Source organism: Drosophila erecta, unplaced genomic scaffold (genome assembly GCF_003286155.1).
Source record: "Drosophila erecta strain 14021-0224.00,06,07 unplaced genomic scaffold, DereRS2 tig00000055-arrow-pilon, whole genome shotgun sequence".
Taxonomy (NCBI): Eukaryota; Metazoa; Arthropoda; class Insecta; order Diptera; family Drosophilidae; genus Drosophila; species Drosophila erecta.
Window position 1 is genome coordinate 13,610,848 of NW_020825200.1, and position 16,009 is coordinate 13,626,856.

Consider the following 16,009-nt stretch of genomic DNA (forward strand, 5'->3'; position numbering starts at 1 on the left):
TATTAAGAAATGTCCTCAGGCTGAATTTTTAAGCTCCATAACTCAGCTTATCTTAATCGGATTTTGAAGTGGCATACCTCTAAATGTTTGTGGCGCAATTCTCTAAAAATCTGCATTCAAATTTAGAAATTTATTTTTTTTTCAATTTTTTGTCATTTTTCTGATGTATGATGTAGAAATTCAAAAAAATTAAAAAATGCCCCAAGGCTAAAGTTCTAAACTCCATAACTCCACTTATCTTAGTCGGATTTTGAAGTGGCGTACCTCTAAATGTTTCTGGCGCAATTCTCTAAAAATCTGCATTCAAATTTAGAAATTTATTTTTTTTTCAATTTTTTGTCATTTTTCTGATGTATGATGTAGAAATTCCAAAAGTTAAAAAATGCCCCATGTTTGTGGCGCAATTCTCTAAAAAGTTGCATTCAAATTTAAAAATTAATTTTTGTATAATTTTTTTGTTATTTTCTTGATGTTATGATAATGTAGAAACTCAAAAATATTAAGAAATGTCCTTAGGCTGAATTTCTAAGCTCCATAACTCAGCTTATCTTAATCGGATTTTGAAGTGGCATACCTCTAAATGTTTGTGGCGCAATTCTCTAAAAAGTTGCATTCAAATTTAAAAATTAATTTTTTTATAATTTTTTTTTATTTTTTTGATGTTATAATGTAGAAATTCAAAAATATTAAGAAATGTCCTTAGGCTGAATTTCTAAGGTCCATAACTCAACTTATCTTAATCGGATTTTGAAGTGGCATACCTCTAAATGTTTGTGGCGCAATTCTCTAAAAAGTTGCATTAAAATTTAAAAATTAATTTTTTTATAATTTTTTTGTTATTTTTTTGATGTTATAATGTAGAAATTCAAAAATATTAGGAAATGTCCTTAGGCTGAATTTCGAAGCTCCATAACTCAGCTTATCTTAATCGGATTTTGAAGTGGCATACCTCTAAATGTTTGTGGCGCAATTCTCTAAAAATCTGCATTCAAATTTAGAAATTTATTTTTTTTTCAATTTTCTGTAATTTTTCTGATGTATGATGTAGAAATTCAAAAAAATTAAAAAATGCCCCAAGGCTAAAGTTCTAAACTCCATAACTCCACTTATCTTAGTCGGATTTTGAAGTGGCGTACCTCTAAATGTTTCTGGCGCAATTCTCTAAAAATCTGCATTCAAATTTAGAAATTTATTTTTTTTTCAATTTTTTGTCATTTTTCTGATGTATGATGTAGAAATTCCAAAAGTTAAAAAATGCCCCAAGGCTAAAGTTCTAAACTCCATAACTCAGCTTATCTTAATCGGATTTTGAAGTGGCATACCTCTAAATGTTTGTGGCGCAATTCTCTAAAAAGTTGCATTCAAATTTAAAAATTAATTTTTTTATAATTTTTTTGTTATTTTTTTGATGTTATGATAATGTAGAAATTCAAAAATATTAAGAAATGTCCTTAGGCTGAATTTCTAAGCTCCATAACTCAGCTTATCTTAATCGGATTTTGAAGTGGCGTACCTCTAAATGTTTCTGGCGCAATTCTCTAAAAATCTGCATTCAAATTTAGAAATTTATTTTTTTTTCAATTTTTTGTCATTTTTCTGATGTATAATGTAGAAATTCAAAAATATTAAGAAATGTCCTTAGGCTGAATTTCTAAGGTCCATAACTCAACTTATCTTAATCGGATTTTGAAGTGGCATACCTCTAAATGTTTGTGGCGCAATTCTCTAAAAAGTTGCATTAAAATTTAAAAATTAATTTTTTTATAATTTTTTTGTTATTTTTTTGATGTTATAATGTAGAAATTCAAAAATATTAGGAAATGTCCTTAGGCTGAATTTCGAAGCTCCATAACTCAGCTTATCTTAATCGGATTTTGAAGTGGCATACCTCTAAATGTTTGTGGCGCAATTCTCTAAAAATCTGCATTCAAATTTAGAAATTTATTTTTTTTTCAATTTTCTGTAATTTTTCTGATGTATGATGTAGAAATTCAAAAAAATTAAAAAATGCCCCAAGGCTAAAGTTCTAAACTCCATAACTCCACTTATCTTAGTCGGATTTTGAAGTGGCGTACCTCTAAATGTTTCTGGCGCAATTCTCTAAAAATCTGCATTCAAATTTAGAAATTTATTTTTTTTTCAATTTTTTGTCATTTTTCTGATGTATGATGTAGAAATTCCAAAAGTTAAAAAATGCCCCAAGGCTAAAGTTCTAAACTCCATAACTCAGCTTATCTTAATCGGATTTTGAAGTGGCATACCTCTAAATGTTTGTGGCGCAATTCTCTAAAAAGTTGCATTCAAATTTAAAAATTAATTTTTTTATAATTTTTTTGTTATTTTTTTGATGTTATGATAATGTAGAAATTCAAAAATATTAAGAAATGTCCTTAGGCTGAATTTCTAAGCTCCATAACTCAGCTTATCTTAATCGGATTTTGAAGTGGCGTACCTCTAAATGTTTCTGGCGCAATTCTCTAAAAATCTGCATTCAAATTTAGAAATTTATTTTTTTTTCAATTTTTTGTCATTTTTCTGATGTATAATGTAGAAATTCAAAAATATTAAGAAATGTCCTTAGGCTGAATTTCTAAGGTCCATAACTCAACTTATCTTAATCGGATTTTGAAGTGGCATACCTCTAAATGTTTGTGGCGCAATTCTCTAAAAAGTTGCATTAAAATTTAAAAATTAATTTTTTTATAATTTTTTTGTTATTTTTTTGATGTTATAATGTAGAAATTCAAAAATATTAGGAAATGTCCTTAGGCTGAATTTCGAAGCTCCATAACTCAGCTTATCTTAATCGGATTTTGAAGTGGCGTACCTCTAAATGTTTCTGGCGCAATTCTTTAAAAATCTGCATTCAAATTTAGAAATTTATTTTTTTTTCAATTTTTTGTCATTTTTCTGATGTATGATGTAGAAATTCCAAAAGTTAAAAAATGCCCCAAGGCTAAAGTTCTAAACTCCATAACTCAGCTTATCTTAATCGGATTTTGAAGTGGCATACCTCTAAATGTTTGTGGCGCAATTCTCTAAAAAGTTGCATTCAAATTTAAAAATTAATTTTTTTATAATTTTTTTGTTATTTTTTTGATGTTATGATAATGTAGAAATTCAAAAATATTAAGAAATGTCCTTAGGCTGAATTTCTAAGCTCCATAACTCAGCTTATCTTAATCGGATTTTGAAATGGCATACCTCTAAATGTTTCTGGCGCAATTCTCTAAAAATCTGCATTCAAATTTAGAAATTTATTTTTTTTTCAATTTTTTGTCATTTTTCTGATGTATGATGTAGAAATTCCAAAAGTTAAAAAATGCCCCAAGGCTAAAGTTCTAAACTCCATAACTCCACTTATCTTAATCGGATTTTGAAGTGGCGTACCTCTAAATGTTTCTGGCACAATCCTTTAAAAATCTGCATTCAAATTTAGAAATTTATTTTTTTTTTAATATTTTTGTAAATTTTTGATGGTTTGATATTGAAGAAATTCAAAAAAATTAAGAAATGTCCTAAGTCTGAAATTCTAAACTCCATAACTCCACTTATCTCAATCGGACTTTGAAGTGGCATACCTCTAAATGTTTCTGGCGCAATTCTCTAAAAATCTGCATTCAAATTTAGTTTATATATATTCTTTATCAGAATCAATAGCCGAGTCGATCTGGCCATGTCCGTCTGTCCGTATGAAAACCTCAATCTCAGGAGCTACAAAAGCTGGAATGTTGAGATTAAGCATGCAGCTTCCAGAGACGTAGACGCAACGCAAGTTTATTTCCAAATGGTGCCACAACCACTCCCACGCCCACAAACCGCCCAAAACTGTCACGCCCACACTTTTGTTTTAGTATTTTTTCACTTTTTTAAATATCTTGTACATTTCTATAGATTTGCAAAAACCTTTTTGCCACGCCCAAACTTTTAAAAAATTAAAAATTTTTTTTTCATTTTATATAAATATATTAATATTTCGAAATAATGTGAAATGCATTATTGTTGTGAGCTATACATACGAGTATGTATGAATATATCTAGTTACTTATAATATATAGAAAATATCTTATATAGAATAGAATATATATTGACTATGAAAATGTCACATTTTAATTTGGAAAAATATATGTTTCACCATGTCCGCACAAATCTAGGCCGAAACTCAACTAATAAACTGCCGAAGCACTTCGCGAAGCATTAAATATCCCTCCTGTCTCGCAAATTGAGACAAACCAAGGACATTAGGCGAAGATTATCTAAAATAATCACCCAAAATATTTACGCATCTTCTGCGAAACTCTCAGCCGATCTCCCCGGGAATGGCACCTTGCTGTGCGCGGACGGAGATCGGCGACCAAACTGCGACCAGAGCCCAAACCGCACATACTGAGTGGTGAGGGGTCGCAAATCCATCAAGGTCACGGCGCGACGCTGATGCGCGACCAATTCCGAAACCAGAACGTCACACCCATGGACGGGACACATGGATTTTGCAGTAGGGCGTCCCGGTGTAGGTCCACTCCCGGCTGAAGGTCACCGCGCCGGAGGAACCCCGCTTGGTTTCCTCGATTCCTCTCATATGGTCAAATGGCTGGGCTGGGCTCGGCTCTTTGCGACTTTAACCGCACGGTTTACCAGAAGAGCAAGACGAATCTTCGATTCGGTACGCCCACGCAGCGAAGTATTGTGGTAAATTTGTGTTTTTTCCTCACTATTGGGGCGGAGTTTTCTTCGGGTACTCGGTTCTCTGAAAATGTCAGCATGGGCGGAGCTTCGCCTGAAATAATGCATAATTTGGTGTTTTATTTGCGGCTTAGGGTGGAACAAGCCGCCTGAAACTCTTGCATTCCCTATACAAATTAGGTAGTTTTACTTTTATGGGGTGTAATCCGTTGTACTCTACAAATTATACACACATATTTTAATATGACTATAGCATCAATTTTCCCCTAAAAACCATAACCCTCTTTTTAGGGAAAAATTAGTTATTCATAAAACAACACACATTTTCATTCTATATCCTCGTATTTAGTTCAGCTTCTATAATTCTAGGAATCCAAGCAGTTCAAAAAGTCAAGACAACCGTCAAAAAGTCAAAACAAAAGTCGAATACGTAAAAACCCCTTCGCTGGCCAAAACAATGGATCTGGGCCATACTCACACCCGATCCCAATAAACCCAGTAACTCGCTCTTTTTTGACATCATTTTTAAGGCACCAAAAGGCTCGCCATAAACTTGTTTATTCGGATATAATCGGTTGCTAGACTTTTTCATTTACCTGCAACTCCAGCTCTACTTCCCCAGAAGAGAGCTGCAATGGAACCCAGGATGCTAACCGTCATAAAATCAGCCCATCAGCATCTTCGCCAGCATCTTCACTTCCTTTCCGCACGCACACATTTTTTCGGGAACTTTGCCAGGATCGCCTGTATATCCTTTTCATATGCTGGCTGCGATTTCACGCTCGCTGATCGCAGCGCTTTTTTTCCACATTTCCGTATCCTTCCAGCGAAAGATGCCCGATTTTACGATCCACTGATCAGGAGATAATGGATTTCGCGATTGTTCGGTAATGACGATGATTGCGGTTTTATATGCACATTATTTATATTGTGGCTGCTGTCGTGTGGCTGCATCAAATATTCATGGCAATAAATGGAAATAAAGTGAATAAATATAAAGGTTTAAATAGAACAAGGAACTAAATAAACAGCTCATATTGAAAACAAACCTAAATTACATTACATTAATTTAAGTATCACATTGGGGATCTCAAAAGCGGAGTATAAGATGTGTATATATGTTTCGGCATGTTTTTGTCTGGCCAGGATTGCGTTATCTTTTGATATTTTGGCCATGATAATTGCGATTACAAGGCCGACAGTCGTTCCTGGAAAACTCTCAGTTTTCCTTTGAAATCCTGCCCCAAAAAAGCTGGAGAAGACAACTGCCGCTTCCCGAAAGACAAGATACCACTGCCACCATCCACCATCCACCATTGCGCAATGGGGCGAGCTCTTCATGCACCGACACCCATCGCTCTCCATCAAAGTGGCCATGCAAATGAGCCCTTGCGTCTGCCATACGTTTTGCTCCAGGGGATTGGGTCGGAGGGTCGCCTGCTCCAGATGACGTGGACTGGGGTGGCTGCCCCAGTCGCTGTTCTGTTTGATTAAGCGGAAATTAAGTGTGCGTTTCGGTTGCAGCCTCCCAATTCGCCATGCCCTGACTTTTTATCGTGAGCTGCAGCACATTTTTTTGTGTTTCCCAATCGATTTGGAGTCTCACAATTTTGGGCAACGCTGCTGTTTGCTTTTTCTTCTTCAATAAAGTGGTTAGCTACTACGCCCAATTAAGTTCAGTAGGAATTAAAGATGCACGTAGCTAAAAGCTAAAACATCTTCTGTTCAGGACTTGTATCAGCACTTCGATTTCGATTCACATCCTCCATATTATGAAGCCGAAGATTCGTTCGTACTAATGTATAAATAATCACGGGCTCTGGAGTCCATTTTCCATTGGCATGCATTTTTTAATAGAAAACGCAGCCCAGAGCCAGTGATTAATGAAACAATTGAATAATATTATTTAAATTCGCATACATCCGATGCGAACCGTGGCTAATGGACAAACGCCGCCGAAGAGAAGATCCAAGATCTCCAAATCGAGATTCCATAGAAAGACTCGAGATGTGAGAAAAACGCCACCTACTTTGTGGACTCTACGCCGAGAAAACTAATGATGTATATGATCGATCCGCGATTCAAGCTGATCGACTACAAAGCAGGGCAATTACAAATCGGGGAACTGGACAACAGGTTGCTGGCTGCTGGAGATGGGAAATGTGGATGTGGATGCGGCTGTGGCAGTCACTGTGACTGTGGATGGAGATGGAACCACTCGACGAACCTGGCCGGAAAACAAATTAATCTTGTTGACGTCGCGGCCTCGTCACTTTCTTCGCCAGGTCGAGGGACCAGGTGTTTGATCTCGACCTGATGCTCCGATGCTCGGATGCTCGGATGCCCCGATCTTCTGTTGGACAAAGATGGGTTGCGCCTACCTTTGCGCCTTCTGTTTAATGATCAATTTGTTGGCCTCCGTCTCAGATGTGTGCCGACAGCGTTTAGCAGTCGATTGGGCCGGGATTGGTTTGTTTGTGCCCCGAGCTGCGTTTGTTGTGCCCCAGGCTAATGAGTTTCTCGAAAGTGGGTGTATGTGGCAGGGGCTCCCCTTTTTGCCCTGGGACACTTGCTGCATGATCGGCGAAAAGTCAGCCAGACTCTGCGACGTCGAAATACACAGCAAGAGAAGCCCATTGAAACTAAGGGCATATAAATATCAAAATACACAGGATGCAAAGCCTTCATTCTTAATTCTTATTTTATTTTTAAGATACCAAGATAAAATATGTTTCTGAACAATCAAAAAATTGCACATTTTGCTGAAGGTGAACCCTTTCTGCCGAGTGTTTTCCCTGAGTGCATGACGAATGTCATGTGGTCGCAGTGCCAAAACCAAACGATTGTGGGCAGAGGCGCGAAGTGCCCTCCGATTGCGATCGATGGAAATACGCCATGAGAGATGCTAATTTGAGGACAAAGGAGTTCTGCGGAAGCCAGCTCGCGACCCACAAACAACTAATGCCTTCAATTAGCCGGGCTAAACTGCTACCAAGAGCAAGGGTTAATCGCCCGGAGGTCGCAGATCGGAGATCGAAGATCGGGAAAGGCCCTCAGCTTTGCGCCCACCTTTTTTTTTAGAGTGGGCGTGGGTTGCGTTAAGCCGCAGCATTTTTTCAATGACTACCTGGACAAGGAGTCCACCTTGGCCCGGATCGACCAGTCCCACCCCGAATGGCATGGCAAATCGTTTACAAATGTTGATCAATAAAACGTCGGACTGTAATGCGATTATCCGCTATAATCGGGCGATCAACACTCGAGAACTTTTCCAAAATATTTGAAAAAGTCAACTGGCGATCGGCGGGATCCAGGACGCGGGCTGGCCAAGGATGGCCAGCGATGGCCAGGATCCAGGGCCTAAGCTGGTGCGACTTTCCCTCTAATCTCGCACTTTGCCGCTATTTGTTTGCATGCTTTAGCGGGGATTGCGATTTACGATCGCTCCGGGCACAGGACTCTGGCGAAAAGTCGCTCTGGGAGATTCAGAGGGATGGCCTCGGGATGGGATGGGCCGTGACCAGGGGCACTCTTTGCGACTCGTATTTACTAAAACTTACTGCGGATTAGGAAAAAGTCAATCGCCGCCTGTCAGTCTGTCGAGCGAGTGGAAATATTTGAGGATCAGCGCCGAAACGGAGGATCAACTGAGGGCTTAAGATTCCAGCAAGAAACATAGATTAACGATGCAATTTAAAACAATTTAATAGAATATAGAGTGTAGTACTACAAGTCTTTTAAACATTTATAAAAACATAGCCAAATAAAATAGTAATTTTGTCTTTTCTCTAAAATGCCTTTAAAATACGCCATTTATTCTTGCATTGGTTTTCTTAGACTTGCTAACTGAGGATAATATATGTACGATGCCCTAAGATGTGGCATGCCACGGTGTGTTAAGATATTCCTGCCAGAATTCCCTAATTTCTGGAAATCATGGCTCTAAACAGTTCATTATCTAAGCATCCCGTAGTGCGTTCAACGGGAAGAGCCTTCTGTGGGCTGTGGACATGGAGATTCGATGCACAGCATCCTACGAAGAGGAAGGAACCACTATGCCAAAGGGCCTGATAAAGACATTAGGCCCAGGGAACGTGAAACAATCAAGGCCGTTCCAATGTGTGACAACAGACCACATTACGTCCGGCCAAAGCGAATCGATTGCCAAACACAAACAGCAGCAGAATCTGCGAGAGGATAGGCTGGAAAAGTACCCTGGGATTCTGAGGACTGTGCCATACCTATTACTACTGCATACATATTCGATGGTGACTCGATACTGCGCCATCAAATGTGCATAATGAGTGGCACGGTAATATAAATTACATCTGATTCAAATATTCACTTAATGATGGGTTTCTATAACTACACTTTATGGCACTACAATGGCATGGTATACTAAAGTTTATAGCCTGGCAATAAAAGAAATTGCATGCGAAGTGTTGCGCAACTTTCGTCTGGGGTTTCAATCTTAGGGAAAGGTCAAATGAACACCGCAAAAGTTAAACACCCTTTATAAAACTGCTTAAGATGAAAAATATTTACTAAAATGAATGTTTAAAATGATTAAATCTTAACTTAAATAGGATCTCATTTTCAGCACTATATAATCTTGGCGTATATAACAATTAAATTTGTTGCCTTAATTAGGATCATAAATTTTCCAGGTCTGTAATAGCACGTATATAATCTTTAAGGATTTTGGGTTCGGGATTAAAGCAAGTACTATTACATATTTTTTCTACAAGAGCAACTGCGATACCAAAATGTTTATCACTCGAATAAAACGAGTACAACGCGTATGATCGTATAACACGCACAATATGTGCATTGTTTCATCGATTATATAGCTATTTGTCTGCATCGATTGAGCGCACGAGCCTCTGGAAGCAGGTCCTCCAAATCCCAAATCAGATGGGACTCAAGTGTTGTAGTCTTGGAGATGTGTAGTAGTCTCGCAGGTACGAAGGATCCGCTGGCGAAAGTTGACGATCGCGAGGAGGATTTTCATTCATAGCACCCTGGGTGGCATCATAAAAAGTCTCTTAGCATCCTTATTCATTGCACGGATGTGTCTTCATTTTCCCGCTGGCTGATTCGTGGAAATGCGAGCGAAGCTGACTCGCTGCGTTTATGGCACCGATGCCTCCTACTGCTTCCTGCACTTCGGCCAGGACCTTTCTCTACCCAACGTACCGATGGCATTGCAGGATCGTCTCTTCCAAGCGTTGATAGCGCGAAATTAGCGTTATATGAGTTGCCTATTCAGCGCTCATTGTCCTGCCAAATTGTGAAATCAACGAGGATCAGATCGGATAGAGGGTATCGATCGCGGATGGAGGCGCCATTCCATTTGATTCGACTTGCATAGGCCTGCGATGATTGAACTATCACAGGATATGCCATGGTGGCCATGGGCTCAAGGTCATCGGGGATTTTTGCTATCCTGCCAGGCGAAAATGCAGGGATTCCATACTGGGTGCCTCGTACTACGAACTCCTCCCGTTGGGTTTGCTTAACCAAACGCCCAACGGGCAGCCGCACCGAGCAGTAGAAACCCAACCTTTGTTGCCTTGCGGCCTCCGTTGTCCTTGATCAGCATCTGCATCCGCGTCTGGATCTGGCACTCGGCTTGGATACGGATCCTGGCCAGGAGGATGCGCATTTGTCACGTCTCTGTGGGCCAATTTGCTCGCTGGCGTTTCAGCCGCACTGGGGTGGGGTCCATCATTAATTCTTGCAACACTTGGCGCTCTGTTCTCTATTGTTTGCGGCTTTCAGGTTTTCCGTTGTTATCCCGCTCGGCGCTTTCTTTTCTTCTCCAGCGGTTTTATTTAACTTCTTCTCGAGGGCCTCTGTTGCGTGAAATTCCATAATTAATCAAACCCACGACGGCCCATAGCAAAGGGTCGAAACGATGTTATAAGCCTGAGCAGCGGAGCATAATGGTGCCCTATGCATGACAAGGATGTGGTCATGGTGGGGATGAAGCCACTTTGTTCAATGTTAAATTGGAAATAGAGCCGTTGTTAAAATATTATAATATTTCCGAGTTTTTTTCAACTGAGTACGAATCTTCGATTGTTTCTGTTCATCCAAAATGTCAGTTCCTTTTCGTTTTTTAACGTATAGTATCATATCTTATATCATATTTTGAAATGAAAATATTTTATTTGTGATCTCGATTTGTCGAAAATGAACACAAACACAATTTTAATAACCGATTGATAAGCACTGTTTCATAAATAATATACTGATAGTCTGAAAACGCAGTTTGAAATGGAAACCCTTGTTTACCGCTTCCGAAAGCTATAAATAACTGAGAGAAAGGGGCTACTCGCGTGCCAATATAAATGAAAGCCATAATTAGGTATCAATAAAGGATATATTACGCTTGTAAAGAGTGTTAAACGCGTACTCGATTGCATTACGGGTTCCAGTGAATATCTAATTTGATTTCCGGGGTCAAGTGGAACCCCAAATGAGTGTAGCCCCAAGCCTCCAGGCTAGATCACTCAAGTCAGTACTCCCTTATCCTTATAACGAGGTATCGCTAAAGGATATGCTACGCGTAGTCTATGATGCTATTAGGTCCACCACTTGATGCGGTAATTAATTTCCGGAAGCCAGGGGAACCCCCCACTATGCATAGGATTTGAATGGGCAGCCCAGGATCCTGAGCAGCATTGGGGTTGCCCTGTTCCCGTACACCCCTCCAAAGTTCTCGGTCGACCATCCATTCCACGCTGCCCGCCGAGCTGAGACGCCTCCGGTGGCGAGCGAGATGGGTGCTATGTGGCCAAACGGAACGATGGCGGGCCGAGTGAGCCAGAGCGAGAGGCAGTCGTGGAGAGCGCTGCGATTGGTCCGCGTGGTGGTTACCTGCCAAGTGGCAGTGGGATATGGCCGACGTCTGGGCCGGGGCTTCACAGAAAGGCAACGATCTTGGCCGGCGTTCGGATGGTGAAGTCAGTCAGGCACAGACTGCGCAACGAGCCACACCGCATCTCGTCTTGCGTTCGCCCTCGCCTCCGTTTCATCTTTCTTATCGAGATTGCGAACTGAGATACAAGATACATACATCGAGAACTGCAACTAATCGGTTAATCAACACCTCGCAACGCTTACTTATGACTTTGACAAAGTGCGGAGCCATTGTCCAGAACTAAAGTGATTATCAAGTGATATACGAACTTCAAGACTGAGTTAACGCCGGTTTTGTGCCGGGACAGCTTTACGCATCTTGGAGCTCCAGGAACTATGACCGTAACCGCCTTTGCTGCCGCAATGCACAGACCCTTCTTCAATGGATATTCTACCATGCAAGGTGAGTGTCTCCCCATTTGAGATCAGTATCAGTATCTTAGTATCTTAGGGTGATCAAATTAACTTAGCCACATCCTTGATTTCTTTAAGACTTCCCTACTTTTATGAAGAATATATTCTTTTTGTTTTTTTTTTCTCGTATTTAAATATTACTGACTTACAAAGCTCTTTTGTTAACGATCTCATGACAATCTAAACCTTAAAGCTCCCTTTCTTCTAAAGTTTTTCTTATAAATTTGCAATGACTAGGTTTATGTTCCTTTCTAAATTGACTGCCCAAGTCCCGCTAAGATCTCAGTTTGGACCAAGGCCGTCGGCTGCTCTCTAATGGCCATTAGTTGCCCGGCGGGAGAGTCGCGCGCCTCTGACCTTCGACCTTAGCTCCGAGTTTCCCTCTTCCCGGGAAGTCAACTCCGGTCGAAGGTGTCGTAAATCAAGTGACACGCGCTCCGCGCTACCTAGCAAATTGGAAAAGCCTCTAAAATTTCCATTTCCTCATCTTCCATTCCAGACATGAACAGCGGCCAGGGGCGCGTCAATCAACTGGGTGGAGTTTTCATCAACGGTCGTCCTTTGCCCAACAACATCCGTCTCAAAATCGTCGAGATGGCCGCCGATGGCATTCGGCCCTGTGTGATCTCCAGACAGCTGCGTGTGTCCCACGGATGCGTATCGAAGATCCTGAATCGCTACCAGGAGACCGGCTCCATCAGGCCAGGAGTGATCGGTGGCTCCAAGCCGAGGATTGCCACGCCCGAGATCGAGAACCGGATCGAGGAGTACAAGCGCAGTAGCCCGGGCATGTTCTCGTGGGAGATCAGGGAGAAGCTGATCCGCGAGGGAGTCTGCGACAGGAGCACAGCGCCCTCTGTCTCCGCCATATCGCGCCTGGTGCGCGGCCGAGATGCTCCACTGGATAACGATTTGTCCTCGGCCTCTGGATCGCCGGCGGGTGATGGCACCAAGGCATCCAGTTCCTGCGGCTCGGATGTTTCCGGCGGCCATCACAACAACGGCAAGCCCTCCGATGAGGACATCTCCGACTGTGAGAGTGAGCCGGGAATCGCCTTGAAGCGCAAGCAACGCCGCTGCAGGACCACCTTTTCCGCCTCCCAGTTGGACGAACTGGAGCGCGCCTTCGAGCGCACCCAGTATCCGGATATCTACACCCGTGAGGAGCTGGCCCAGCGCACCAATCTCACGGAGGCACGCATCCAGGTGTGGTTCAGCAATCGGCGTGCTCGCCTCCGCAAGCAGCACACCTCGGTCTCGGGCGGAGCTGCTGGCGGAGCAGCTACCTCTGTGAGCCATGTGGCCACATCCAGCTCGCTGCCCAGTGTGGTATCAAGCGTGCCCAGCATGGCTCCGCTGGCCATGATGCCGGGATCCCTGGATCCAGCCACTGTGTACCAGCAGCAGTACGATTTCTACGGCAGCCATGCCAACATTTCCGTATCCGCCGCAGCTCCAATGGCTCCAATGGCCAGCAGCGATCTGTCGCCCGGAATCACCACCACTCCACCACACCACCATCAGTTCTACAATCCCAGCGCCAACACAGCCAGCTACATAATGCCGGGAGAGAACGGCAACACCACTCCCACCGGAAACATCATCGTCTCCAGCTATGAGACGCAGTTGGGTTCTGTTTACGGAACCGAAACGGAAGCCCACCAGACGATGCCACGTAACGAGAGCCCCAACGAGTCCGTCTCCTCCGCCTTCGGACAACTGCCACCCACACCCAACAGCCTTTCCGCTGTGGTGAGTGGAGCTGCGGTGAGCTCCAGTGGGGTCAACTCGGGAGCCGATCCCTCGCAGTCGCTGGCCAATGCCAGTGCTGGAAGTGAGGAGCTATCGTCTGCCCTGAAGGTGGAATCGGTGGACCTGGTAGCGGCCAGTCAGTCCCAGTTGTACGGCGGCTGGAGCTCCATGCAGGCACTGCGCCCCAATGCGCCACTTTCGCCGGAGGACTCGCTGAACTCCACCAGTTCGACCAGCCAGGCTCTGGATGTCACCGCCCACCAGATGTTCCATCCGTATCAGCATACGCCGCAGTATGCCTCCTATCCGGCACCCGGGCACGCCCATTCGCATCACGGACATCCCCATGCGCCCCATCCGCACGCACATCCGCATCCGCAGTACGCGGGCGCACATCCGCACTATCCGCCGCCCAGTTCGTCGGCGCACTTCATGCCGCAGAACTTCAATGCCGCCGCCTTTCCTTCGCCCTCGAAGGTCAACTACACAACGATGCCGCCACAGCCGTTCTACCACTGGTACTAGAATCGGAGAAACTCGGATCCTGCACCTCCTCCTCCGCGAGCAGGAGCAGGTGTCACCAGATCCCTGGGACAAGTCGCCAAAGATGTACATATGGAGCAGGGGACGAAAGTAAAAATAACACTTCTTGTGTGGAGCAGTACAGACATTTTCCGCTGGGGAAAACCGCTGACAGACTCGCTCCCAAACCATATAGTTCCAATTCGTAGACCTAAGCCTAGAGAATAGCACCACTAAGATTAGAGTTTAGGATGAGTAGCCTAAGTAGCAAGTGCCTTTAAATAAAATAACTAAGCTAATTTACACCGTACTCCATGGTCTTTCACTCGAAGCGCTGGCCATTCAGCAGCCTTGACACGCTTCCGTACGCAGCGGGAAATGGGAAATCCTGTGGGCCATTAGAGCCTTTAAGTAGCTGCGCATTCCACGGACCTGGCTGGAGACCTCGACAGTCGCCCCGGGCGAGATTACCGCTCTCGGAACTCCTGATCCAGCTGTGAGCGGGTCGCTCACTTTCCGGAAAAAGAGAAAACTCCCGAAACGCAAGACGTTCCATCAAAATAGCCAAACTAGCGAAGACAACTCCAACCGAGGTGTTAATTGCCCCCTTGATTCCATCGAACAGAGTGTTGCTCTGTGGAGTAATTGCCCTCGTTCGGACTTACCTCAAATTCACACCTCATCCTCGGGGATCTGCCCATCCATGCTACGTGTCCGAGCGATGGCAATTAATGAAGTCATTATCCTTGAATCCTCGCCTCCAGACAGCTCAGACAGCCTAAGGCACTGGCTCTATTATTTTAATCTAGAAAGAACTCCTAATCGCTGTTTGTTTTCAGGCAGTGGAATTTCAGTGCCATCGAAGTGAAAAGTAAATATTGACTTTACAATCGACTTAGGATGCGGCAAAGGGCTTTCCAGGTAGACTGAAAGATTTGCAAGATCGCACAGATTGCACAAAGCCCATTTAGATCTAAGATCTTCTCTTTCTTTTTGAAACTCTAATCTGCTGACTTGAGACCTTGTCCATCCTTAGACACAGAATCGAATGCCAATTTAATAGCGCCCATCTTGGCCAACTGGGTTAATAAACCAATTACGATTTTAATTCGCTGCCCACTGCGATGGGGTGAAAATTCTCAGCCACAGTAGCTGAGAAGAAAGCTGCGATCGGCGAATCATTAAATTCAAAATATTACGCATTAATTTTCGGTAGCGATATAGAATTACCCAGCAAAGCTGCGAGAGGAAAAGCTCGACGATGTAACCTCCAAAAACTGAGGGGCTTCTGTGGCGATAATGGAAACTATGGTTACCCGGAGATCATGGGCACTGGCACCATACCCTCCCCAAGAGGCCGTGATTAATGAGCTGACAAAGTGTTGAACATCAAAGGCAGGGAAAACAGTAATTTACAACGACGCAACGCGACTCGAGATGAAATTTAATTTAATTTTTTATTAATTGTTTCCGAGCATCTGGGGCAGGCAGAACCCGATCGAGATTGAGATTGAGATCGAGATCGAAATCTACCTGCTGATCCGATGATGAACCAATAAACCCAGGCGTTGCCTGGCACATAAGCAGCGCAAAACCTCAAAATATTTACTCGACTGCAAGGTGGACTAACCCAAAATGGGGATTTGCGAGCGATTTGCGAATCAAAATTCCCAGTTCCAGGAGGTGGCCTTAGGGTTGCGAAAGGATTTGTAGC

The 16,009-nt window shown here is 42.9% G+C and overlaps 1 protein-coding gene across 1 annotated transcript; it reads left to right on the forward strand.

Moving 5' to 3' along the window:
- The first annotated feature begins 11,497 nt into the window (after positions 1 to 11,497).
- LOC6541120 (segmentation protein paired) lies at positions 11,498 to 14,594 on the forward strand. The gene is made up of 2 exons (XM_001969732.3): positions 11,498 to 12,010; positions 12,521 to 14,594. The coding sequence occupies exons 1-2, from the start codon at positions 11,944 to 11,946 to the stop codon at positions 14,296 to 14,298; spliced, it is 1,845 nt and encodes a 614-aa protein (XP_001969768.1). The 5' UTR covers positions 11,498 to 11,943; the 3' UTR covers positions 14,299 to 14,594.
- The last annotated feature ends 1,415 nt before the right edge of the window (positions 14,595 to 16,009 follow it).

Excerpts from the sequence above, each read along its gene's own strand:
- LOC6541120 (XM_001969732.3), top strand. The coding sequence starts at position 11,944 with ATGACCGTAACCGCCTTTGCTGCCGCAATGCACAGACCCTTCTTCAAT. Across the intron at positions 12,011-12,520 it reads TGGATATTCTACCATGCAAG|ACATGAACAGCGGCCAGGGG; the intron begins GTGAGTGTCTCC and ends CTTCCATTCCAG.